This window comes from Loxodonta africana, chromosome 12, assembly GCF_030014295.1.
Source record: "Loxodonta africana isolate mLoxAfr1 chromosome 12, mLoxAfr1.hap2, whole genome shotgun sequence".
Lineage (NCBI taxonomy): Eukaryota > Metazoa > Chordata > Mammalia > Proboscidea > Elephantidae > Loxodonta > Loxodonta africana.
The window spans coordinates 91083280-91109524 of record NC_087353.1 but is presented as its reverse complement, the minus strand read 5'-3'; the positions used below and the strand labels follow the sequence as shown (position 1 = coordinate 91109524).

The 26245-nt window shown below is 49.5% G+C and overlaps 1 protein-coding gene across 2 annotated transcripts in view; it reads left to right on the top strand.

Moving 5' to 3' along the window:
- PRKAR1B (protein kinase cAMP-dependent type I regulatory subunit beta) overlaps nt 1–26245 on the top strand; it is a 146679-nt gene that overhangs the window by 81349 nt on the left and 39085 nt on the right. For both annotated transcript variants that reach the window (XM_064295934.1, XM_023555892.2), the window contains 3 exons: nt 9575–9636; nt 9988–10034; nt 22583–22741. In XM_064295934.1, coding sequence (XP_064152004.1) covers nt 9575–9636; nt 9988–10034; nt 22583–22741 — 268 coding nt within the window. The remainder of the gene's footprint in view (nt 1–9574; nt 9637–9987; nt 10035–22582; nt 22742–26245) is intronic.

Genomic DNA, 26245 nt, shown 5'->3' with positions numbered 1-26245 from the left:
CGCTCTGTGGAAGGAAGATGTGGTAGTCTGCTTCTGTAAAGGTTACAGCCTTGGAAACCCTATGAGCAGTTCTGCTCTGTTGTATAGGGTCACTATGGGTTGGAATCAACTTGATGGCAATGGACTCAGTTCGATTTTTCCACCCGTCTGCTGATCCCCCCTCTTCCATCCATTCTTCTATCCCCATCCTTCCATCCATCCATCCACCCACCCATCCATCTATCCACCCATCCTTCTTTCCACTCATCCTTACATTCATCCACCCACCCACCCATCCACTCACTCACCCATCCACTCAGCCCCATCCTTCCATTCACCCATCCACCCATCCACCCATCCCCATCCTTCCATCCATCCATTCATCCACCCACCCATCTATCCACCCATCACCATTTTTCCGTCCATCATCTACCCATCCGCCCATCCATCCAACCACCCATCCAGCGAGCCACCCATCCATCCATCCATCTGTCCATCCATCCATCCATCTTCCCATCCCCATCCTTCTGTCATCCACTCATCCATCCATCTATTTACCATCCTTACATCCATGCATCCATCCATCCATCCATCCAGTCAGCTGGGTGAGGCAGGCAAGTCAGGGAACAGTCACCTGCAGGGTGAGGGGCATAAGAACCAAGGTGCCACTGGAGGGAGCAGCACCAGTGTGATTTGAATGGTGACTCCCAAGGGGCCTGTGATCCCTAAGCCACAAGCCAGGGCTAGCTGAGACCCAGCATAGGCTCTCCATGTGCCTTTGAGACTCCCCAGGTCCTGAGCATCACATGACTCCATTGGGCACAGTGCAGGGAGTGCCTGGGGACAGTTTGGAAAGCCTGGGCCAGCGATTGTCAGTTCACTGGTCACCATCCTGAGCCCCATCATCACCCACTGGAGAGAGCTGTGTGATGAGCAAAAGTGAAATTTCAAGATCTCAGAAACAACTAAGACATCGGGTACCCAACCCCAAGGTAAGAGACTGGCTTAGGGCACAGAGAGAGGGGAGGGAGATAGAGAGACAGAGGAGAGACAGACAAGAGGGTAAGCAGAAAAAGAGAGAGACAGAGACGGGAGAGAGAGAGAGAGAAATGGAGAGACAGGTGAAAAGAGAGAGAGAGAGTGAAGGGAAGAGAGACAGAGACAGACAGACAGATAAGCTATACTCTGTTCAGAGGAGATATAACTTTCAGGCTCAACACAGTCCGGGGACAGAATTCAGGGAGACCATGAACTGGGATGGGAAAAACTTGCCATCCTTATCTGCGAGAGCCTCTTGGTAAAATTGGCATTTCCTTCCCTCAGAACATGGACGGTAGACCTCAGCAGTATCAGCAGCACCTGTAACTGTGCCCCTAGGAGGAAGCACAGATATTTTCATAACCCATTTTGGTTGTTGCCAAGATCTCGAAATATCACTTTTGCGCATCAGTTTTTTTAAACTAGAAGTTGTTGGGCCTGCCTGTGAACCCACCGTGTAATCCAATAATAAAGAAGCAAATTAATTTTTTTTTTTTTTTAATATTTTGGTGGTAGGTGTCTTAGGCTGGGTTCTCTAGAGAAGCAAAACTAGTACAGTGTGTAAATATATAGAGAGATTTATATCAAGGAAATGGCTCACATGGTTGTAGAGGCTGGAACGTCCCAAGCCTGTGGGTTGGGTTGAAGGTTTCTCCTGATTCACGTAGCTGCAGGGGCTGGCAAACCCAAGATTGGAAGATCAGACAGCAGGTCTCTGTCTGACCAGCGGGAAGACGTCAGGTAAGCTGCTAGCTCAAGTCCCAAGAACCAGAGGTCCGATGAACGGAGCCAGCTGCAGGATCCAGAGCGAGCAAAAGCCAGAAAGCTTTGCCAGGAAGTACACCTATATTGGATGCAGGCCACACTCCCAAGGAAAATCCCTTTCAACAGATTGGCTGCTCATAACAGATCTCATCATGGAGGTGATTACATTATATCAGATTTCATTATGGAGGTGATTACATCATTACATAGCTGCTAAATTACATCATAACTGCCAAACCACTGAGAATCATGGCCAAGCCAAGTCGATACACAACCGTTCCATCACAGAAGAGCTTCAATATAGTTGATTTTCATGAACAAATGCCTCCTTTGCCATGAGAACAGAAGAACTGGATGGTGCCTGGGTACCATCCCTGAACATTTTAATCAAAGATGCTGTAGAAGAACCCTTATCAGAATGGGGAAAATGTGAAACAGAATTCCAAATTCTCATGGAATCCAGACTTTCCGGAGCCATTGATGCAGGATGAACTACTGAAACTGTTGCCTTGAGATAATCTTTAAACCTTAAACCAAAAGTATCCCCTGAAGTCTTCTTAAAACCAAACAGTATACCCGTTGCCATTGAGTCTATTCCAACTCATAGCAACCCTATAGGACAGAGTAGAGCTGCCCCATATGGTTCCCGAGGAGTGGCTGTCGGATTTGAATGGCCAGCCTTTTGGTTAGCAGCGCAATACTTAACCACTGTGCCACCAGGGCTCCAAATAGTAGTTAAGCTTAATTGGTAAAGAATGTCTGCCTTGAGTATTACGCTCTTTTAAGAACTGTCTATGTGGGATTAAATTGACAACAGCAACTCAAAAGGTTAGATAGGAAGCTTAGGGGGACAGTGAATTTATGTTAATGGGGGAGGAACAATTTGGAAAAGGGAGGTGAGAATGATTGCACAACTTGAAGAATGTAATTAATGTCACTGAATCGTACATGTAGAAATTGTTGAATTGGTGTATTTTTTGCTGCGTGTATTTCTGACAAGAATAAAAAATATATAAAAACATACATATTTCATCTTATACATTATCAAGATAATATCCAGTGAGAGGGAGGTGAAAGGGAGTTTTCGCTTATGGGGCATTGAGTTCATGTTAATGGTGGTTGGATCATTTGGAAAAGGATAGCGAGAATGGTTACAAAACTTTAAAGAATGTAATCAATGTCACTGAATCGTAGGCGTAGAAATTGTTGAGATGGTGTATGCTTTGTTATGTATATTTTCATCACAATAAAATAAAATATAAAAATAGAAATAAAAAGATAATATCCATGTTGGGAAGAAGGATGACTGCTCAATGGGTACAGGGTATCCTTTTGGGGGTGATGGAAATGCCTTGAAACTAGTTAGAGGTGGTGGTTGCACAGCATCGTGGATGTACTAAACACCACTGAACTGTACCCTTTAAAATGGTTAACTTTGTGTTATGTGAATCACACTCACCAAAAAGAAAAAAGATGGCATCCAGTTTGATTGGACTGACTGTAGGGGAGTCCTTGTGAGATGTGCTCACAGGGGTCCCACGGAGACACTGGGATGGGGCACGGCACCCCCTCATCATCAGGGATCTCGGACCATGCAGGGGACTGAAGACCTGCCTTCAAGCCCAGATCTGAAGACGGGGTTGATGACATCAGGCCCTTGTCTGGATGTTGTTATTTGTTAAAGACCGAAGGGCCTGGCAAGGAGCCATGGTGGCACAATGGTTAAGTGCTTGGCTGCCAACCGAAAGGCTGGCGGTTTGAACCCCCCACCAGCTCTGCAGGAGAAAGACCTGGCAACCTGCTCCCGTAAAGATCACAGCCTAGAAACCCTGTGGGGCAGTTCTACTCTGTCACATGAGGTCTCTATGAGTCAGAATTGACAACACACAACAACAAAGGACCCAGGAACCCTTGGACTGGCCTGCCTCTTGGGCCTTGGAAGTTTCTGCTGCATGATGATGGAAAGAATCTGAGTTAAGTCTGGCCAGGGGTGGGGGCGTCCCCAAGTTTGGCATCCAGACCCTCCATGACCTATTCCTGAGATCCCTCCCTGGGGCCTCCCGCCTGTACCATATGCCTCCCCCTCTTCACCCCCAAGCCTTTGCTCAGCTGTGCCCTGCCCAGAATGCCTGTCCTCGCTCAGGGAGGCCCCCTCCTCTTCTGCCCCTCCACGCTCCATTGAGCCTCTTGAACCCAGAGAGTGAGGGGGAGGCCGGCTTTAGGGCTGACAGCTGATAGGGGTTCTGCAGCCTGGCCACCCCTCACAGCTGCCTGGCCTTGGGCACAGCTACGTTGTGTCTCCAGTTTCCTTATCTGGGCAGTGGGGTGACTGCAGTCCTGACCTCACGGTGCTGGGTAAGGACAGAGTGAGATAAGAAGTGTGAGGTCCTCAGAGCTGTGTGGCCCTGGCCACCTGCTGTGAGTGGCATCTGCACTCTCTTCATGCTTTTGTGTCTCTCCCAGACTTGAGCTCTGGGGAATGTTGTATGTCCCCAGAGGCACCGTGGCCCCCTACCTGTAAGTGCTAAGCCAGTGTCCCTTGAATAGGAAGGCACCCCCAAGATCCATGCCGGCAGCATCGGTCAAGCCTTCCAGAGGTGATTTCAGGATTGGGACAGAAAAATGTTTTTCTTTTTACAGGATGGGGGAGGCTGATGCCTTGAAATGCCATTAGACACCAGGAGAGAGGATGGCGTTGAGTTCGTGTAAAAGGACAGAGAGCAGGGGGAGGGCTGGCCGAAGCATGGCCTCACTGCCTCGTGACCGGCTGTGCACAAGCCTTCCTGGCACTTTTCCTCATGGTTATGAGCTGGAGGCATCTAGGGCATTCAAGTGTCTCCTGCAGGAAGATGGGGCTGCCAGACCTCGCAGTAACCCCGGCAAGGGTCCCCAGGTATAGCTGAGGCTGGGGTCTCTGGGCATAACCAAGGTCAGGGTCCCCATAGCTCAGGCGAGCAGAAGCAGCACGCACATGGAATGTGACCCAAATCGTGTGTGTGTGTGGGTGGGTGAAATGTGACCCCCAGATTCACTGTTCACAGAGAGCGGGGGATTCTTTGTTGTTTCTCCACCTCCCCTGCCACGTCTCTGCAGGTACCTGGAAAGCTGAAGAAGCACCTGTGTGGTCAGTGTTGAAGTCTGCTCTTGTTATTTGCCAGTCAACTCCGACTCATGGCAATCTTACGTAAAACAGAACGAAACGCTGCCTGGTCCTGTGTTGGCCTCACGATTGCCAACATCGTTGCAGCCACTGTGCCAACCCATCTCACAGAGGGTCTCCTGCACCCTCACTAGGCCCTCTCTTTCACCAAACACGATGTCCTTCTCCAGCAATTGATCCCTCCTGATGACGAGTCCAAAGCAAGGGAGTCGGACAATGTTGTTTCCATTGGCTAATTTTTGCAAGTAGAGCCATAGGGTTTTCATTGGCTAATTTTTGGATGTAGATCGCCAGGCCTTCTTCCTAGTCTCTCTCAGTATGGAAGCTTCGCTGATATCTGTCTACCGTGGGTGACCCTGGTGGTATTTGAAATACTGGTGGCAAAGCTTCCAGCATGACAGCAACACACAAGCCACCACAGCATGACATACTGACAGACGGAGGATGGGAAGCCTGCGGAGGGCCATTAAAGGTGTTCCACAGAGCGCCAGGGCCCTGGCTGGCAGACACCCCTAGGCAAGTGGAGGCCGCTGTGCTTGATGCTAAGGCTAAGCCACCATGCTTGGAGTCTTCAGTCTTCCAGGCAGAGGTTTCCGCCACGTGGTCACCATAGCTCAAGCGAGCAGAAGCAGCACGTGCGTGGAATGTGACCCAGATCGTGTGTGTGGGGGACGGCGGGGGGTGAAACGTGACCCCCAGATTATGGCAGAGAGGAAGCACTCGTATTTATCCTCCTCCCTCGTCTTGGGGAGCTCTGGGTTGCTTGCTGAGGCCCAGTTTGTGACCTATCTCAGTGTCCTCCAGAAGAGGATGAGGGGAGGAACTCAGGTCTGTTCATGCAGAGAACACCAGTCAGCAGCGGAAGGAACGCCCCTGATTTGAGTGTATTCATGTAGACGCACTTCAGGAAACAGACTTTAGAAAACAGACATTGAAAGGGAAAGAAAAAATGACAGAAGGACTTACTCAAGTAAATAATTTTTTGCAACTTTTTTTTTTTTTCACATAACCCTTTTTATTCTGACTCATGGTGACCCATGCAATACAGAGTAGAACTGCTCCATAGAGTTTTCTAGGCTAGAATCTTTACGGAAGCAGACTGCCAGGCCTTTCTTCTGTGGCACTGCTGGGTGGATTCCAACTGCCAACCTTTAGGTTAGTAGTTCAGTACAAACTGTTTGTACCACCCAGGGACCTTATTTATGTAAAAGGATTTTTTTTATGATTTATCTATGCCAAAAGCACAGAACAATAATGGATGCTTTTCATGGACTTCTTCCCATGAAGTAAAAATACAGAGCTACTTCCCATGACACCTCCCTGGGGCTGGGGAGGAGCTGGGCCCTGTCTCAGATGCTGAGTGCCTTCCAGAAGAGAGCTATTGGAAGCAAATATGGTAAAATGTTAACACCTGTCAATTCGGGGCGGTGGAGGGCACATGGGAGCCTGTTTAATCGTTTTCGGCATTTTGGGGGAAATATTTTACCATTATAAGCTAAAAAAAATTTTTTTTAATGGGGGAGGAATGGTTAAATCATTTCTTAAAGATCTGTTCATTTTAAGAGCCCTTATTTTGTGGTTTTGAAGAAATCCAGTTTAAAAAACAGTGACTGGACTGTGCCTGCAGATGTTTGACCTGGGACACTTTGCCAAGAAATACATCCTGGAGCCCGAGAGGCCAGGTGCCCCGGGGCAGCTGGTCCGGGCCCCTTGCTGTCCAGGTGAGGACAGCAGGGGATGGGGGCTCCTGCCAACCTGCCCAGAGCCCCTGCCACCGCTGCCCCCCAGCCTCCAAGAGAGAATGCCGGAAACAGGAAACCAAATTGTCAGCGAAGTTGGGAATTGGAACAGAAAAGAAACATTTCTTAAATAGAGAGAAAACAGCTACTATTTTAAGAATTCTTTATTTATATTTTCCAGACCCTGGAAATGGGAGGGTGCAGGGCTGTTTGTTGGATCTTTGCTTTTGCTTACCAGGTGCCCTGCCTTCCCGGCATCAGCACCCTTGAGCTCCTCTGAGGCTCCCCTTAACTTCACAGTGCACAAATGTGCCCAGGAATCTACCTTTTAAATGGATGGGGCTATTAACCGTAGAACTCACAGCATGTAGTTCCTTCCTGCATCAGGGTTGCTAACACCTCCGTAATTTACTTGAACTCTGCGTCAGCTCCGCTGCTTCACTTTTTGGGGAGCCAAGCGCCCGCGGTGTGGGTAAAGGGTTCAAAGGTAGCTGCTGCGTTTCAGAAGTGAGACGCCGACACCTTCGACTCCAGGCTCTGTTTGTTGTCCTGGCAGATAAAGGTTCCAGGGAGAGGTGAACTTTGCTTCCGTGGTTCAGCACCTATTTTCCCTTTTTCCCGTGCCCTCTGCCAGCTCGGGGACACATGTGATCCTCTCCACACTACCATCTGCATCCCATGAGTGTATCCCTTTCACAGACAAATGTAGAAGATTAAATGGCCTGGCTTCCCAGTTGGCGTGTGTTTCCATTGGCACTCCCTGGGTGTCAGCTGCACCTGCATCCGTGGTTTGTCTGGTCAGCATGTCGAAGAGTCTGTTTTTAAACTTTTCGTCTTTGTACCAGGGGTACTGAACTCTCCCGAGCTCTCTTCTCAGTACTGCTTCAGGAGTCCCTTTGACTGAAAGTGATTTCCCTGAAGAAGAAAAAAAAAGTGCAGAAACAAACGTTAAGATCAATTAGCATGTTTTGTTGTTGTTAATTGTATATGGTGACCTTATATACAGAAGAACAAAACATTGCCCTGTCTTGCACCATCCTCACAATTGTTGGTATGTTTGAGCCCATTGTTGCACCTATTGTGTCAGGCCATCTCATGGGTTTCCCTTGTTTTTTGCTGACTCACCATGTTCTAGTAGAATATTTACTGGTGTGAAGAAATGTTCACTATCTATTGTTACTTTTTTTTTTTTCTGTATAGTAATTCTGTGTTTAATAATTTGAGGAACTGCCAAAATGTTTTCCACAGTGGGGGCAACATTTTACATTCCCACCAGCAATGGCTGAGAGTTCCAGTTTCTCTACATCCTTGTCAACACTTGGTATTGTCTGGTTTTTTTTTTTTTTCATTGTAGCTGTCCTAGTAGGTGTGAAGTGATATCTCATATGGTTCTCTTGAGGTTTGACACAGGACTCTTCAGACTATATTTCTTCTCACATGAGTGCTGATAGTTTGTGTACCTCAAAGAATTGTTTAATTTCATCTAAGTTGATGTCCTGTTTAATGGATACTGAGTTTCTGTTTGGGGTGATGAAAAACTTTTAGAATTAGATAGTGGCAATGGTTGCACAACATGCTGAATGTAATTAATGTGACTGAACTGTACACTTAAAAATGGTATATGAGTATGAACTTGTTTAGGATGTTTCCTTATTATCCATTGATATCTTTAGGGTCTGTAGTGATGCCTCCTCTTTCATTCCTGGTATTGTCTTTTTTGTTTTTTCCTTAGTCAGTGTGGCTAGAGAGTTACCAATCTTATTGAACATTTTAATGAAATTGATTTCTGGATTGTTTTTCTTTTTCAATCTAACTAATTCCTGCTCTTATTTTTATTTCCTTCCTTCTGCTTGCTTTGGGTTTAATTTATCTTTTTTAAATTTCTTGAGGTGGTAAATTAAATCATTGATTTGAGATCTTTCTCCTTTTTATAGTTTTATGGTGGTAAAATATATATAACAAAAAAGTTGCCATTTTAACCATTTTTAAGTATGCAATTCAGTGACATCATTTATATTTACCATGTTGTGCAACCATCACCACTATCCATTTCCAAAAGTTTTTTATCATCCCAGACAGAAGCTCTGTACCCCTTAAGTAGGACATTAAGATTGATTACCATTCTGTCTGACAGTTTGTCCTACTATGGTGGCTCACATGTTACTATCATGCTGGAAGCCACACCACCAATATTTCAAATAACAGCAGGGTCACCCATGGTGGACAGGTTTCAGCAGATTATCCAGACTGAGACAGACTAGGAATAAAGGCCTGGTGACCTACTTCCGAAAATCAGCCCATGAAAACCCTTTGTATCACAACAGAATATTGTCCAATATAGTGCTGGACGATGGGCCCCCTAGGTTGGAAGGCACTCAGAATACAAAGTGGCCTCAACAGTGGGCTGAAGCATACCAATGATTGTGAAGATGGTGCAGGATTGGGCAATGTTTTGCTGTGTTGTACGTGGGGTTGCCATGAGTTAGAGCTGATTCAATGACAACTAAAGAGCAACAATGAGTAGAATGATATTTACTAACATGGAAAAATGCTCATAATCGATCTTTGGTTCCTTTTTTTAAGTGAAATACAAACGACATCTATAGTGTGGTACTATTGCTGTAGAAACCCGATCAGCACATCGTCTACGTGCACAGATGGGGGGCTCACAGCGGTTATCTCTGGGCAGTGGGATTAGGAAGGATTTTTATTTTCTTCCTTTAATTCTTGTGGATTTTCTCATTTTCCTGAATGAATGTGAATTACTTTTAAAAAGAGTATGAGTCAACGAGCTGTACTGCTCGACTTTTTAAATGTAAAGTTATGGGAGGAGGGAGTGTTTAAACTGCCCTGTGTCCCCGGCACCTCCCACATGCTGTGTTTTGTTTTTCAGTGACATTTTTGATGCCATGTTCCCTGTCACCCACATTGCTGGGGAGATCGTCATCCAGCAAGGTATGTCTGCTTTCTTCGCGCCAAAGCTGATGGGGGCGGGGGGGGGGTGAACCTTTTTTTATTCACTTAAAGTATTTATTAATATAATGCCCTCATTATCTATCCTTGAGAAAATTCATTAATGAAACTTAAAAACTGTCCGTTTAACACATTAATCCAATATGTTTCAGTAGTCTTCTCCTTCTCCTTCTTGTCATTAAAAAGAATTGATGAAACCCAAAGTACTGCTTGACAATGGTTATAGAGCAATGTCGTGAACATTGTTCACAAGAAAAACAAAAATGCTAGAGCTTATTTAAATGTCTTGATATTTTCTTCATTGTGTATGTGTGTTTCTTTTTGTTGTTACAGGGGATGAAGGAGATAATTTCTATGTCATTGATCAAGGAGAAGTAGATGTAAGTAGCTTTTACCTGTTTTTGGTGAATAGCACCTCTTTCTACACACAGTTTTATCGGACTTTGTACCACACCAGGTCACCAACAGCCTCAGGTTTAGGAAAACCTTCTCTCTGGGTAATATCTTCGTAATGTTTTAATCCAGAACAGCAATAAACAAATCTCTTAAAAAGGACGATATAAAAGTAGCAGAGCACAGCCTGAATTAAGAGCTTTTGCCAGCAGATACTGGCAGCGCTTTATTTCTGTTCATCATCTTCCATGCATACCGACTTCTCTGGGATTCAAGTGCACACACATTTTTGTTGCTGCTCTATTTTACTTACACTGTCCTCACATCAGCGGCACATGACTATGCCCCTCTTACTCAACCACATGGATGTTAACTTTTTAAGAAAATTTTATTTATTTTGTTGTTGCGTGGAGACTGTACACAGCAGAACATATACCAATTCAACACTTTCTATATGTACGGTTCAGTGCCATTGATTACATTCTTCGAGTTGGGCAACTGTTCTCACCCTCCTTTTCTGAGTTGTTCCTCCCCATTAACAGAAATTCACTGCCCCCCAAGGTTCCTATTTAATCTTTTGAGTTGCCGTTGTCAATTTGATCCCATATAGATAGTTCTTAAAAGAGCATAATGGTCAAGGCAGACATTTTTTCCTAGCTAGGATGTTAATGTTTTTTTTTTTTTTTAAATGGGCGGAAGGAACTAAATGTTCATAGACCCCAAAGCCCTGATTTTATCGTCAAACCGACAGTGGATTTCCATGCTCAGCTTTCTGCTCCATTCTCACAACTCCCCCTAAGCTGTTGAACTCCCGTCTTGTGGACTATCATTTTCTTTTCTTCTTCTTTTTTTTTTTAGTCTTACTCTATTTGGTTTTCTCCTCCCACCCCATCTCAAAAGCTGGGGGATGGGCCACTGTTTTATCACATTTTTCTAGATCACACGAGCCCCTGGGCAGTGCAAACTGCTAACGTGCTCAGTTGCTAACCAAAAGGTTGGAGGTTTGAGTCCTCCCAGAGGTGCCTCAGAAGAAAGACCTGGTGATCTGCTTTCAAAAAATCAGCCACTGAAAACCCTGTGGAGCACAGATCTACTCTCACACACATGAGGTCACCACGAGTCGAGGCTGACTCGACAGCAAACAACCATGACAAGTAGATTTCGCAGCATGCACTGTTTCAGAAGGAGAGGCAACTCCATCAGCCACCTTCTCAGGGACTCCGCCTTGGGTCACATGGCCAGGTGGAAACCAGGGTGGGATCCCTGCCCCCTCCCCTTAGCTGGATCACTACTGATCCTTGTAGTCCCTCAAGTGTGTGCAGCTCCGTCCGCCTCGTTGGCCAGCTGGCCGGGCCCCCGGCTTCCGGGGTCAGTGGCTCAGAGCCTCCCTGGACTCCTCGTTCTGCTCCTGTTCGCACGGCCTGCTCTCCACCCAGCAGCTGGATTCGAGGCAGAACAGATCTGAACGTGCCAGTCTCTCGCCTCAGACCCTCCTCCAGGATTCTTTTCGAGCCAGACCCAAGCCCCCTGACCTCCAAGGCAACATGATCGTCTCTCAGTTCCTAGAACCCAGCAGGTGCTCAGCTGCCCCAGGAGCTTTGCCTGTGCTGTCGCCGCTGCCTGGAACACCTTCATCCCCCTCCCACCCACTTCCCTCAGCATCTTCACTCTGCCAGCTCTTCCTTCTCCTTTGGGCTCAGCTTACACATCACCCCTCAGATTGGGGGTGTCACCCCTTTGAATCGGGGGTTCAGCAAATGCATCTCATCTCTCGCCGTTTTCTCTCATGGCGCTGCGCAGTTTTCCTCCACAGGATTTAGTTCTGTTGCTGATGATGCATTTAGGGCGCCACCATTTGTTGAAGGCTGGCCTCCACGACAGGCTGAACACTCAGAGGGAGGGACCTAGCTCGTCCTGGGCACCGGTGCTCCATGGGCCTGGCACATGGGCCGAGCACATCAGGGAGGCCCAGTGGGAGGGTTCCAGGGCTGCCGTAACCAAGTGCCACACACCAAACCAAAAACCAAACCAGTTGCCATGGAGTAGATGCCAACTCATAGCAACCCCATGTATGTCAGAGTAGAAGTGTGCTCCACAGGGTTTTCAACGACTGATTGTTCAGAAGTAGATCCCCAGGCCTTTCTTCCGAGGTGCCTCTGGGTGGGTCCGAACCTCTAACCTTTCAGTTAGCAGCTGAGTGCATTAACTGTTTATATAACCCCAGGAGTACAGGTGGCTTGTAAGAACAGAAATTTACTGTCTCACAGTTCTGGGGGCCAGAAGTCCAAAATCAAGGTGTCAGCAAAGCCCTTCAAAGGCTGTACGTAGGGCTCTTCACTTGTCTTTCTCAGCTTCTGTAGCCCCAGATGCCTCATCACATGGCCATCCTACCTCTGTGTGTCTCTATGTCTCTTCACCTCTTTCATAACAACACCACTCAGATGGGATTAGAGCCTCCCCTACTCCAGTGTAACCTCGTGTTAATGTAACCGATAACATCTTCAAAGACCCTATTTCCAAACAAGGTCATGTTCAAGGGTACCAAGGTTAGAACTTCCACATGTCATTTTTGGGGACACAATTCACCCCACAACAGGCCCTCAACACCATGTCCTCAGCTGACCTCCTGTGCCCCCTCTGGGCCTCTGCACACCAGCACCCAGGATGGCTCATTTGTGGCCACCAAGTCTCCCTCCTTCACCCCAAATCTTGCCCACACCTGCTCTGTAAGGGGCCTCCCACCACCTTGGCCCGCAGCTACAGGGTGACACCCCTCTGGCTGCCTGGGCTCGGCTATTTCGAGGCTTGGCCTCCGTCCCTTGTGTCTCTGTATGTGCCTCCGAGCTATTTTGGGGAGGGCACTTATTTATTTATTTATTTCTCTGGCAGCTGGCCTGTGTCAACTCGCCGTTGCTGCTGTGTTTCTGGGAACTGGAGTGGGCTCAGGCCCGGCTTCCGGAGCTGGTGGCACAGGAAGTCGCTGACTCACGCCGTGTCACCGGCAAGGGCCACATGGGGTCCGCTCAGACTAGGAAGGGCTGGGCCTCCTGGTTGCCGAGGCACTCTAATCCTGGCCCAGGGACATGCCGCTAGGGCATGGCCTTGTATCTGGGGCTTCCTGTCCCCACCAAAGAAGGAAACTGAGGCAGGGGCTAGCAGCTCCCTGGGATGCCTAGAGTCAAAGAGGATGTCTGTGGAGGAGGGAGGGCTTGAAGGCAGGGCCAGTGGTTTCCAGCCCCAGGCTTAGATTGCTAGCCTAGTGTCATCTGCCAATGGCTTCGATTTGGATTTAAAAAAACACAAAAAGCCAACCAACCAGTTGCTGTGGAGTACATTCCGATTCATGGTGACCTCACACGTGTCAGAACAGAACTGTGCCCCACAGGGTTTTCAGTGGCTGATTTTTGGAAGTGTATTTTTTATCACCAGGCCTTTCTTCCAAGGCACCTCTGAGTGGACTCGAACCACCAACCTTTTTGTTAGCAGCTCAGTATTTAACTGTTTGCACCACTCGGGGACTCCTCCTATTCTTTAAAGTCACCCATTTGTGGTATTTCTGTGACAGCCATGCTAGGACGCTAATTCCCACCACTGCAAAGTGATCAGTGTTCTTGAACCTCCTCCACTTTCCTCCCCTCCCTTTCTTTTTCTTGCTCAAGTGTTTATTGAGCACTTGCTAGTTACTGGCACTTGCTAGGCCCTGAGTGTATACTTGTGAGTAGAAAAACGTGGCCATGTCCAGGGAGAAGGTTGTGTTGTGGGGAGATGCCCACCCGCAGGAAATAGCAAATATAGGCTTGTCCTGAATCTTTGAGCCTCCTGCCCCTCTGTCCTTATTCCTGCTCAGCCTTGCAAACTCCTACTTATCCTTCAAGGCCCAGCCTGAGCCAGCTCCTCCCTTTCCAGGCGGACATCTCCCAGCTGGCCTCTCCTGCTGCTGCTTTTTATAAGTACTGGATGGTGGGCTGACCCGAGTCCTTCCCCCTGGAATGTTCTTCCCTCTTCTATGCCTACATTGATCTTCCAGTTCAGTGCACAGACATTTTCGCAGAGACGATTGTCATCACTGGAGTGGGAAGCAGAGATGGGGAGTTGAAGTGACCCCAGGGAGTCCCAAAGCCTACATTCCTCAGTTCTCCTAGATGGACAGACGTGGGAAACGGCAAACCCTTTGCCCTGAATTCTTCGCCTCTCCTTTCACGAAGCCAGCAAGGCTCAACAGTGTAGTCCCACAGGACTTGCCTTCTTAACAAACGCGTCATCCAAAGACAGCGGAAGGGTCAAAATACCGCAGGCTTTGGGGGCAGGGTGCATGAGAAAGCAGGAGGGTAAAAATGGGAGACAGAAGAAGAATAGATGCATTCCACTTGTGGCATTGCTGAAGAATATTGACTACACCATGGATTGCCAGAAGAATAAATAGATCAGTCTTAGAAGAAACACAACCAGAATATTCCTTAGAAGGTAGGATGGTGATATTTTGGCGTGCTTACCTTGGACAGGTCATCAGGAAAGACCAATTGCTAGAAAAGGACATCATGTACGGTAAAGTAGAGGGTCAGTGAAAACGAAGGAAACCCTCAATGAGATGGATTGACATAATAGTTGCAACAATGGACTCAGACATGGCTATGAGCATGAAGAAGATGCAGGACTGGGCGACGTTTCGTTCTGTTGTACATAAGGTCGCCGTGAGCCAGAGTCAACTCAATGGCAGCTAACAACAATGGGGGCAGAGAAATCCAGACTTAAGTCATTCACTAGCTGGGCCACCCTGGCCAAGGTACTTATGTTTGTCAGCCACATGATTTACTTATCACTCATGGGCAATCTCTGGTGAGCTCACAGACTGCCCGAAGGCTAAATGAGGGGACCCTATGATGCACTGCATCAGTTCCAGGTGTCAAGGAGGTGGAAACAATGTCTTCTCTCTCCCTTCCTCCCTTGCTAAGTCTGCGCATATAGTGTGTCTCTCACATAACGATGCCTGCCTCCAGCGCCCTGGGGGAAGCCCTCTGTCCATTCCCTGACCTGTCATCATTCTAGGATGCTTCAGCCACCATCCCCTCCTCGGCTATCCACCAGGTGCCTGTATCCTCCTGACAGCAGCTCGGAGGGGCTAGAGGAGGCAGTGGGAGGCAACACCATCCTTACTGCTCTTGGCCTCCAGTGACAGCATCTCAGGGGACTGTTTCCACAAGTGGGCCCTGAGCACGTGCACGCAGAGGCTCCAGGCAGCCCTGCTTGTCCAGAGGTGCACAGAAGAGGGGTGGTATAGGCCAAGCTGGTGCTCTGGGGCTGCTCCTCTGAAGTCACGCCCTTCCCTGACATGGCCCCACTCAAGTGACCTGTACCCCATCCTTGCAGGCTTCAAGACCACTCACACCCCTCCTCCCATCAGTCCAACAGAGTGATGGTCAAGGCCCAGGTCACTCTGCAATGTGCCACCTCACCTTGCTGTCCCTCACCCCAGGCCCTCTGCCTGGACCCCCTGCACCAGTAGCAGGAGGTGGAGCAGGACTCTCTGACCTACATGAGCCCCTGAGAGCAGGGGCTGGCCTCCCGGAGCACCCCTGCCCCTACCAGACCCAGCTCATCCAGCCAGGATGCCCTCCACCTCCCTCACCCCCAGGGCAGCCCACCACCCAGGCGCCTCTGCCTTCCACCCCCAGGAGGCCCAGGCCCAAGCTCTGGGACGTGTCTCTACGGTCCAACCAATCTGGAGTTGAGGAGCTGCTTCCCGGCCAGCCTCTCAGCCAAAACCCGTCTCCATGGCCTTGGATGCGTGCAGAGCAGTGCCTGGCCTCCCTCCAGGCCTGGGGACATGTGAAGGCAATTTTGTGAAGGGAAAGAGTGAGGTCACCTTCTCATAACTGGAGTTCCCCAAATACATTGTCTTGGCCAACCCAGATGCCCCTTGCCTCCTCCCCAGCCTCAGCTTGGCAGGTACAAGGGCTCCTTAAGGCCCTGCCTGACGCCAGCTCGCCAGGCTGGGATGCCTGGGCACCATGGGCAGGCAGGCGAGTAACACCTCCTGGCTACAGTTTCAGGTCTGGGATAGCCAGACCACCCCCCTCCCAGGGGTCAGCCTGTGACTTATGGCCCGCAGTCAGCCTCACCGGGACCAGCCCCGATCCCATCCCCAATCCCCGGCGGTGCCAGGCCCCTCCATCAATCTAATCAGATTTTCCACGGCGGCAAGGAGTGCCCAGCTGCGGATGTGGCTGCTGAAGGAGCTGTATTCAGGGAGGCCTCCCTTGATGTGGGGGACTTGGCCGGCAGGGGTGCGGAGCGGAGGGGACATGTGGCCAAGGCCACATTTAAAGGCACCAAAAGATGCTCGGTGAGGGGCCTGGGGTGAAAAAGGGCATATTGAGCAGTGGGTGAGTTATGGGATGTAGGTTATAACTGTCATTACTGCTCCCGGCGCGATCGGATGGCTGCAGCCCGGCAGCTGACCCTGATCCTCTTCTCAGCCTGAGAGGCCTTTCCGGAATGCACTCACCCAGCAGCACAGGGGCCGGCAAGGACCCGTCAGGACTAGAACTTTCTGCCACTCTGTATGGGGTTTCTAGAGCTGAACTGGATTTATTGGGGGTGAGTGGGAATGGAGAGGGGAGGAGCTCATTACCATCCGCATACTTACACCCAATAAAACGTCCCGCCTAGCAGGGGTGTCTCCACTCCCCAGGACCCCAGCCCAGCCTCCTAAGTGGGTGGGGGCACCCCTGCATCTCCTCTGCTGCTGGCCAGAGCCACCCTCGGGGTACAGCCAGGTGACTCGTCGCCAAAAGCACCAGGTTTGGTCTAAATTACGGTTTTCCAGAGAGACGCTGGAAGTGCGGCTGCCCTGTGTGTGTTGCCAAGAGCTGTAATCCACTTTGCTAAGTATAAAAATATCTCCTGACTTATTTTATCCGTGGAACATAGCATTTCTACTTAAAAGGACAGCCGACTGCCGATTTTACCGCTAGGGAGCATCAGCCCAGTTTCTCCCTTAGTTGTCCTCAGGCCTTTGTTATGTTAGAACGGGCTCTTCTGTGGCCTGTGGCTGACACCCGCCTCCTGCAGCTCCCCCTGGAGGGGTGTGAGCTGCAGCCTCTGAGGCCTTTGCTTTGCCCTGTCCCCTGCTCGGGGACTCCTGGGCTTCCCTCCTGTTTCACATGAGATTTCTGGGGGGAGAAGAGGCATTTCCAGCTTCAGAGGTGCCTGTGAAGCCCCCATTCTCTGGGCAGCTCGGTGTCCACCCAAGAATGGGTGCCTTGGGCACCAGTTGTCTGGCTTTTTAAGTTGACTGTTATTTAGCGTTTGCCTGTTCTTCTGTGTCTTTCTCTTAATTTTATTGGACTCCCCGGGCTGTGCAAATGGTTAAGCGCGTGACTACTAGCCAAAAGGTTGGGGATCAGAACCCATCCAGATCTACCTCAGAAGGCCTAGCAATCTGCTTCCTAAAAACCAACCATAGAAAACCCTATAGAGTGCAGTTCTATGGTGCATATATGGGATTATTTTGAATCACAATCGACCCAACAGCAACTAACAACAACAAAATATAACGTGAAATTTGCCATATTAATCATTTTTAAGGATACAACTCAGTGACATTAATTACGTTCTCCATGTCGTGTGACCGTCACCACTATCCATTTCCAAAACTTTTTCATCACCCCAGACAGAAACTCTGTACCCATTAAGCAACAAACCCCCCATTCCTCCCGCCCTGGGCCCAGGTAACCCGTAATCTACTTTCTGTCTCTATGCATTTGTCTATTCCAGAGATTTCGTAAGGAGCCCTGGTGGCGCAATGGTTAAGCATTTGGCTGCTAACCAAAGGGTTGGCAGTTCAAACCCACCCAGCAGCTCTGCAGGAGAAAAAAACCTGGCAACCTGCTCCTGTAAAGATAACAGCTTAGAAAACACTATGGGGCAGTTCTGCTCTGTCTCGTTGGGTTGTATGAGTTGGAATTGACTCGACAGCACCTAACAACAACATTTTTGTCCTTTTGTGACTAACTTCTTTCAGCATGAGGTTTGTAAGGTTCATCCATGCGGTAGCATGTATCAGAAGTTATTTCTCTTAGAGTTGAGTAATAGTCCATGGTGTGGGTAGATCACATCTCGTTTATCTGTTCATGGACACTTCAGTTGTTTCCACCTTTTGGCCACTGTGAGTAGTGCTGCATTTGTCTATTCTAGACATTTCTGACAAGTGGTTTGCTTTTTTTTTTTGCTCCTTGTGCAGTCCCTAAAAAATAAACAAATCAAACCTCCTCAGGGTCTTTGCACATCTGTCCCTCTGCCTCCAGGCCTTTGTGTGGCTGGTTCCTTGGCATTCAGGGCTCAGCTCATGCTCCCCTCTGAGTCCCTCCTCCAGTGTAGCCCTTTCTCCTGAATGGTCTATTCCTTCATGGCTGTTATACATTCTATAATGAGGACATGTCTGCACGACTGCCTGTCTTTTGAAGTCGGTGAGTTCCATGTATTCAGGAGTCTGTCTGTCTTGCCCACTACTTAGTCTCCAGTAGCTAGAACCATGCAGGAAACTGGGTATATGAAAGAACAAATGAATTAATGAGCGAACTAATGAAGAGTGGGTCATGGGGGTTCTGTGGCTCCCAGAGAAGCCACACTAATGGCGGAGGCATAAATGTAGCTCAGTGAGACCTCCCACCATCTTTCTTTAAAAAAAGAAGAAGAAAAACAAGACGAAACAAGACAAAAAGTAGCCCCTTTGCTTATCAGCTGGGGTGGAGCCAGCGCTGGGCTGGGGAGAGAGAGAGGCCAGTGTCCGCAGAAGGATGGCCCTTTGTCCTCGGGGCGACCCAGTGCTGTGTGGCCCTGGGCCCCGTCACACAATGGGGTTCTCTGACTCCACACAGGGAGCTCGTGGAGTCCCTGAGCTTCTTCCCGGGCAGAGGGTTCCGGCCCCTCCTGGAGACTGCTCTGTCCCAGGTCCTCTCAGTCTCACCTGCAGCAGGAGCCCCTGCCCTGCTTTGGGGTGTGTCCCGGGCAAGATGGGGGGGATACTCCCTCCTCTACATCCTGGCCTGTGGTGCTCCCTGGTGGGTGAAGTGGGATGTCTTGGGTAGCCATGTGAGGGGTGGTTTCCTCGCCCCTCTAAGGGGCAAAGGGGAGAAGACCCGGACACACAGGAGAAGCCATCGCCCCAGTTGGGGCTCAAATGCCACTTGCCTCCCTACACAAACTCGTCCCAAACCTCAGGTTCACTCTTTTCTGAGCCCACAGGGCACCCACAACTCAGCAGGGGGCCTCTACTCCAAGTATGTGCAGTGGGTGCAGGAGGAGGTAATTCAGTACAATTATCGGAAAGCTGTGTTTGAAAGAAGGAGCCCTGGTAGCACAGTGGTTAAGTGCTCAGTGGCTGCTAACCAAAAGGTTGCAGTTTGAATGCACCAGCTGCTCTGCGGAAGAAAGAGGTAGCAGTCTGCTTCTATAAAGACTGCAGCCTGGGAAACCTATGGGGCTGCTCTACTCTGTCCTATAGGGTTGCTACGAGTCGGTACTGACTTGATGACAGGTTTTTACTGGTAATGACAAGAACTACCAAAGGCAAGCTGGTAAGTATACCCCATGACCCAGCACACACCATCCAGGTAGACACCAAGAGAAATGAGGGCATCTGGCCCCTCTCGGGAAACCCTGGTGGCGTAGTGGTTAAGTGCTGCGGCTGCTAACCAAAGGGTCGACAGTTCAAATCCGCCAGACGCTCCTTGGAAACTCTGTGGGGCAGTTCTACTCTGTCCTATAGGGTCTCCATGAGTCGGAATCGACTCGACAGCACTGGGTTTGGTTTTTGGTTTTTTGGCTCCTCTCAGTGTCCCAGGCTGCTGTAACAAAATACCACAACATGGTAGCTTTAAAGAACAGAAATGTATTGTCTCAGTTCTGGGGGCTAGAAGTCCAAATGCAGGGCTTTGGCCATTCTTCCTTCTGAGGGCTTTAAGAGAAGAGCTGTCCCATGCCTCTCCTCTAGCTTTTGGTGGCTCCTGGCAATCCTCATGTTCCTTTGCCACTAGTATATGCATCTTCCCTCTGTGGGAAGTGACCCTGTCTTTGTCTGTTCTCCCATTTTATAAGACACCACTCTGAAGGGATTAGGACTCACTCTATTCTGGTATGACCTTGTTTAACTTAACTGATAAGACTTTCAAAGATCTTAATTCCAAACAAGGTCACATTCACATGTACCAGGATTAGGGCTTCAGTGTATCTTTTTGGGAGACATCATTCAATCCATAACAGCCACCGAAGTCGTACACAAGAATGTTCATAGCGGCATTACATGTTACAGCCTAGAACTAGAAACCATGGCAAATGCCAGTCAACCTCAGAAGGATTAACACTTTGTAGCCATGAAAATGCGTGAAATCAACCACAGATAAATCTCACAGACATGATGTTGAGGGGAAGGAGCCCAGCACAAAATAGCAAGAGCAGTGGTACCTTTGGGGTGGCGTCACCTGGGAGGGGACATGAGGAGTTTTTAGGGGGAGAGAAATGTTCAGTATCTTGGTGGGAGTGTATACTCCATTGAGCAGTACACTTAAGATTCGTGCACTGTAATGTTTGTAAGTTATAGCTCAATAAAAAGTGTTTTTGTTTTTGTTTTTTAATGTAAGCATCATGGGAGGAGGAGTAGCTGCAAGACAGGAAATGGGGTGCCAACATTACCTTTGCACCAGGTAACTGTGTGACTGTTGATAAGTCAGCACCACCACCTCCGCAAGAGGCAGAGGTGCCAGAGAACGTTTTCTGAGTTCCTTTAAAAAAAAAAAATACATCCCCAAAATTCTGTGATCGCTGTCATTCCTCCATCAGTGCACTCACCAGGTGGCGCACTCCCTTGGTTGGAGGGTAATTGTTTTCTGGTTGCTTTAGTAGCTTGTTTAGTGGAAGCTGGTGTTTCTTCTCCCACCTGAGCCTCGCTGCTCCAAGTCCCCTTTAAGAATGTGTTGAGTGCCATTTGGCAGCTGAGGCTGTGAGGCTCCCTGTTCAGCTTGGGAGGTGGAACTCTTCAGTCTCACTAGGTAGATGGAAGACTTTCAAGAATAGACATGCAGACTCCTCCAGGTAGGTCTTTGTCCTTAGACAATCATCATCTTTCTTTTGCTTGAAACTTTACAGTTGACCAGTTCCCCCACCCTCCCCCTTGCCTGCACTTAATTGTGGAGTTATCACCTGCGTGGCATTTTCTTTCAAAGAGGCAATTCTGTGCATCCGTTATTATCAAGATAATGAGTCATTGATTTCAATAATAATTGCTTCCATGATTCATCACAATCCATTCTTTCCCGATGTGCACCCATTTTGCCAATGGGAACTATTCTTCAAGCTCATTGACACGCTGCAGGCATGAAGAGTAGGTATTGTGTCAATTTATAGTAACTGGATCTGCATAATCACTACATAATACACAATCTGTACTATTCTTGCAGGATGCAGGGTGTGCACAGTCAATGCATAGTAGGACACTGTGCTGTAGCCCACGCCGGTGAAAGGGAATCTTGTCCCGGCCCCTTCCAGCCATAGGGCCCCCATTCACACTCCAGGCCCAGGGAGCTTGGGTGCTACCCATAAAGAGAAAAGGCAGGCCCCTGGGAGTGTGTTTTCCAAGTAGGACATGGTCGACATGGCTCCTTCTGGGGTTGGGAGTGAAGTTGGCTGATAGAGGTGGGTGGGAAGGTGGACTTCCTGGGAGGAGGAAGCATTGTGTGGCAGGGAAGGGCAGGGGAATTTATGAATGAAAAGACAAGAGGGAGAGGTGTCCTCCACAGCCACGCCCGTCTTTCAGCGGATGCTTGTGTGTTGCTATGATGCTGAACAGGTTTCAGCAGAGTTCCCAGACTAAGAAAGGCCTAGTGATCTACTTTGGAAAATCAGCCAGTGAAAACCCTATGGGTCATAGCAGCCCTATCTATAACAGATCTTGGAGGTGGTGAAGGACCAAGCAGTATTTCATTCCATTGTGCATGGGGCCGCCATGAGTTGGGGCAACTCGATAGCAACTAACAACAGCAGAGCATCAGAGTGGGATGGTCCGTGGGAGACACTAGGTTTAACTCTTTTGTGTGCAGTTGGGGAAACCAAGGCCCAGAGACGCCGAGCCTGAAGCTGATGAGGAGTTGTGTAGAAAGCCTCTCCTTGGAGGCAGCTGAATATGCTTTGCTGGAGACTAGGGGCCGCAGGGGGTGCCTGCTTCAGCTTCAGCCCAGGGTAGGCTCACCAGCATTAACACCTGAGGGCCTCCTGCCTTTGGGGTCTGACGCCAGGACTCAAAAGCCACAGGGTGGCCATCAGCTGTGGCTTCGGAGGTCCGGGGTTGATGCTAGTCTGGTGTCACCCATCCACACTTGGGCAGGGGTGTGGAGTCTGCCCAGACCGGGTAGCTGCAGTGGGCTCTGTGCCCTCCCTTTAGAGGCCCCTCCTGGTGCAAACAAGGACAGCCCCAATGCAGGGTGCAGCCCACTGGACTCCCACATGTGCCCCACTGTGTCCTCTTTTTGTGTCCCTGCAGGTGTATGTGAATGGTGAGTGGGTGACCAGCATCAGCGAGGGTGGCAGCTTTGGGGAGCTTGCACTCATCTATGGCACCCCCAGGGCAGCCACAGTGAAGGCCAAGACAGACCTCAAGCTCTGGGGCATTGACCGTGACAGCTACCGTCGCATCCTCATGGTGAGTGGTGCTGTGGGCTCGGGGGCTTCTCTGGGGCTGGGAGAGCAGGTGACCAAGCTGAACACCCACCCATGGCCAAGCATTAAAACCCTGGTTTTATTCAAGGCAGAGATGTACCGGGACAAAAAGCCATTTCTGCTCTCTGACAGATATGGTTGGTGAAGTAGGTGCAAACTGTTGGGAGGGACGCTGGCAAGATTCTTAAAAGTCTGGCAGACAACTGAGAAGGCCCTCTTTGCTTTCCTCCCCGTCCCCTTTCAACTGTCTGGAATGTGGTCATGATAGCTGGTGCTCCAGCTGCCCCCTTGGGCCTTAAGGTGACTTTGAGGCTGAAACCCATTCACCAAAATGGTGGAGCAAAGAGATGAAGGAGCCTGGGTCCCTGATGATGCTGTGGGGCCACTCTGTCTGCTGCACAGTTAGCCTCCAGACTTCCATTAATACGGGGTAGGCCCTTATGTTTTTAAGCCGCTGTCGTTTTAGGTTTTCTCTTCTATGGAGCCAACTGATAGAGTGTGAGTGTGTGTGCTCACACATGTGTGCATTGTACTGGCCCACCATGGGGCCTCTCGAGGGCAATGGAGCTTATTTGGCCACCTGGGCAGGTGTTCACAGGAGCTTCTGGAGATGAGCTTGTGAACCAAGAAGACCCTTCTGGGCAGAGGAGGCAGGCTCTTTTTTTTTTTTCACTTAACTTTTTTTTTTTAATTGTGCTTTAAGTGAAAGTTTACAGCTCAAGTTAGTTTCTCACGCAAAAATTTATATACACATTGTTATGTGACCTTAGTTGCTATCCCTATAGTATGTCAGCACACTCCTCCTTTCCACCCTGGATTTCCCGTGTCCATTCATCCAGCTCCTGTCCCTTTCAGGAGGCAGGTTCTTCCTGCACCTATTCAGCATTCACTTCACACACATCCTGCTCGCCAGGCACCGTCCTCAGCACTGGAGTACAGCAGTGCATGACAGACACAGTCCCTGCCCTTGTGAAGCTGACCTTCTTGTGGAGGAAACAGACCATGAACAAACACATACCTCATCTGGTGATGGTTTCTGTGGGTGAAAATAGAGCAGGGGAGGGAGTGAAGGTGGATCAAGAGATGAGAGGGGGCTGCTCTTTTATAAAAAGGCATCCAAGAGAGTCTCCCTTTGATCAGGTGATGTTTGAGCAGTGGCCTTGCCCTGCAATCCAAAAGGCTATCTAGGAGGAGAGCATTGGGCAGAGAAAACAGCAAGTGCAAAGGTCCTGGGGTAGGAGCTCACTGGGCGTGTTCATGGGACACTCGTGGATGGGAGAATGGTGGGGGCCACTCCAGAGAGGGAGGGGGGCCACATCTCGGGGGCCTTGTAGCCTCTACAGCAGCCTTCATTCTGACCCTGAGTGCAGTCGAGAGCCACAGCAGGAGCTTAAGCAGAGGAGGGACTGAGCTGACTTGAACCCAGTTGTTTCTTGGCCAGTTCAGGGGCCATCGGTGAGGGTGGAGAGCATTCCGCAAGATGGATCACTCTGGGAGATAGATGGATGGAGCCCGGAAGGCTCCAGGCGTGAGCATGCTGGTCTGGGAGGATTCCATTTTGACTGCAGGGCTTGTTTCCAACTGTTGGGCAGAGGCCGCTAGGCGCCAAGTCCCCCATTCTTCGGGATCTCATGCTCCTTGACCATCTATGTTTGTCCCCATGGTGACCAGTGGACTGGGGACTCTCAGAATTAGTTACTGAGCTGGCTGGAGGTGGTCCAGGAGAACCTGGACAGCGTGGCCTCTGGGATTCTGCTGGCGCATCCCTCAGCGTGCTCCGGGTATGGCTGTGCTCAGAGCTTGCATCTGCAGGGCCTTTGGTCTGGGGGCGTGTCTCAGCAGAGACAGGAGGTGACCAAGGTGAGCTCGTTGCTGGGGAATCCATGGCTGCTCCTGAATCCCCCCTAACTAGAGACCATCCCTGTCATAGCGCCTGCCCTCAGCTTCATGCCCAGGACCAGCTGGAGCCGCCACAGGGATAGAGCTGAGGTCCGGGGAGATGCTAGAGGAAGGTGGAAAATCCCTATAGGGTGATTTGGGAGAGGGTCTGGTAAGCTCGGTCATGGCAAGGGTGTGGAGGATGCATCTGACCCAGGAGTTGCCCCTCTTGCAGTTTTGTACCCAAGTGAGAACCAAGGGTTTGATGGGTGGAGGGCAGAAGGGGGAAGGTTTCCGCTGGACAGCAGGTCTGCCCTGGTACTGCTGAAATGACCAGCTCTTTCATAACTCCAGGTAGGATCAATACAATCTTCTGAACAATTCTTTCGTTAGACTTCATGCTTGATGAACTCCTTGTTCATGCACTTAACAGATATTGATTGAGTGCTCATTACAAACATTGACTGGATGCCCACCACACACCTACCGAACATTGACTGGATGCCCACCACCATGTGCCTAACAGACATTCACTGGATGCCCACCATGATGCACCTAACAGAAATTGGCAGAGGGCCGACAAGACACATAACACATGTTGACTGATGCCCACCGTGATGCACCCAACAGACATTGAAGGTCCACCATGAGGCACCTAACAGACATTGACTGAGTGCCCACCATGCACCTAACAGACATTGACTGGGCACCCACCAAGCACTTAACATGCATTGACTGGGCTCCCACCACTTGCGTAACACATGTTGATTGAGCACCCACCAGGCGCCTAATAGACATTGATTGGGCACCCACCATGCACTTAACACACATTGACTTAGTGCCCATAACACGTACACATGGAGTGTCCACCATGTGCCTAAGAGACATTGACTGGGCACCAACCATGCACCTAACACACATTGATTGAGCACCTACCGGGCACCTGACACACGTTGACTGGGCAGCCACCATGCGCCTAATAGACATTAATGAGTGCCCACCACATGCCAGAGGCTCTTCGAGTGCTGTGAACAGACCAGGGAATGAAATAGACCAGCAGCCCAGCCTCTCGGAAAATGACTTCTAGGGAATGCATGTTCTTTCTCTTTGTCTCCTTTCCTTGCTGGGTAACCTGCCCCGTGGGAGGGTGCTCGAGACATCCGTACTCAGTTTTGGGAGTGGGAAGAGGATACACCACTTCCTCTTCTCTTGGTGCACCTGGCCCAGATGTTGCATAAGCTGCCATTCCTCTGCCGTCTCCAGCTCCGTGCCTTTCTTGGCTATGGGACTTTTGTGGCTGGAACCTTCTATTCAGTGAAGCTCCCAAACCACTGAGGCAGCCAACACTTCCTCTGTTTTAATTTTGGAACCCTGTATACTAAGAATAGCCATGGCTGTGTTGGACAGGCCACAGGACTCTGTGTGTCTTGGGAGAGGGTGTGACAATGCCTTGTGGGATAGTGTCATGGTTCCATCAGTCCTTGATCTGGGGGCACTTGGACACACCTGTCACATGATACATGTGCACGCTGTGGGGGACACAAGAGTCGGGCAAAACCCTGGGTTCTCCAGGAAGAGGGCTGCTTCTTGAAACCTTAGCTCAGGACTC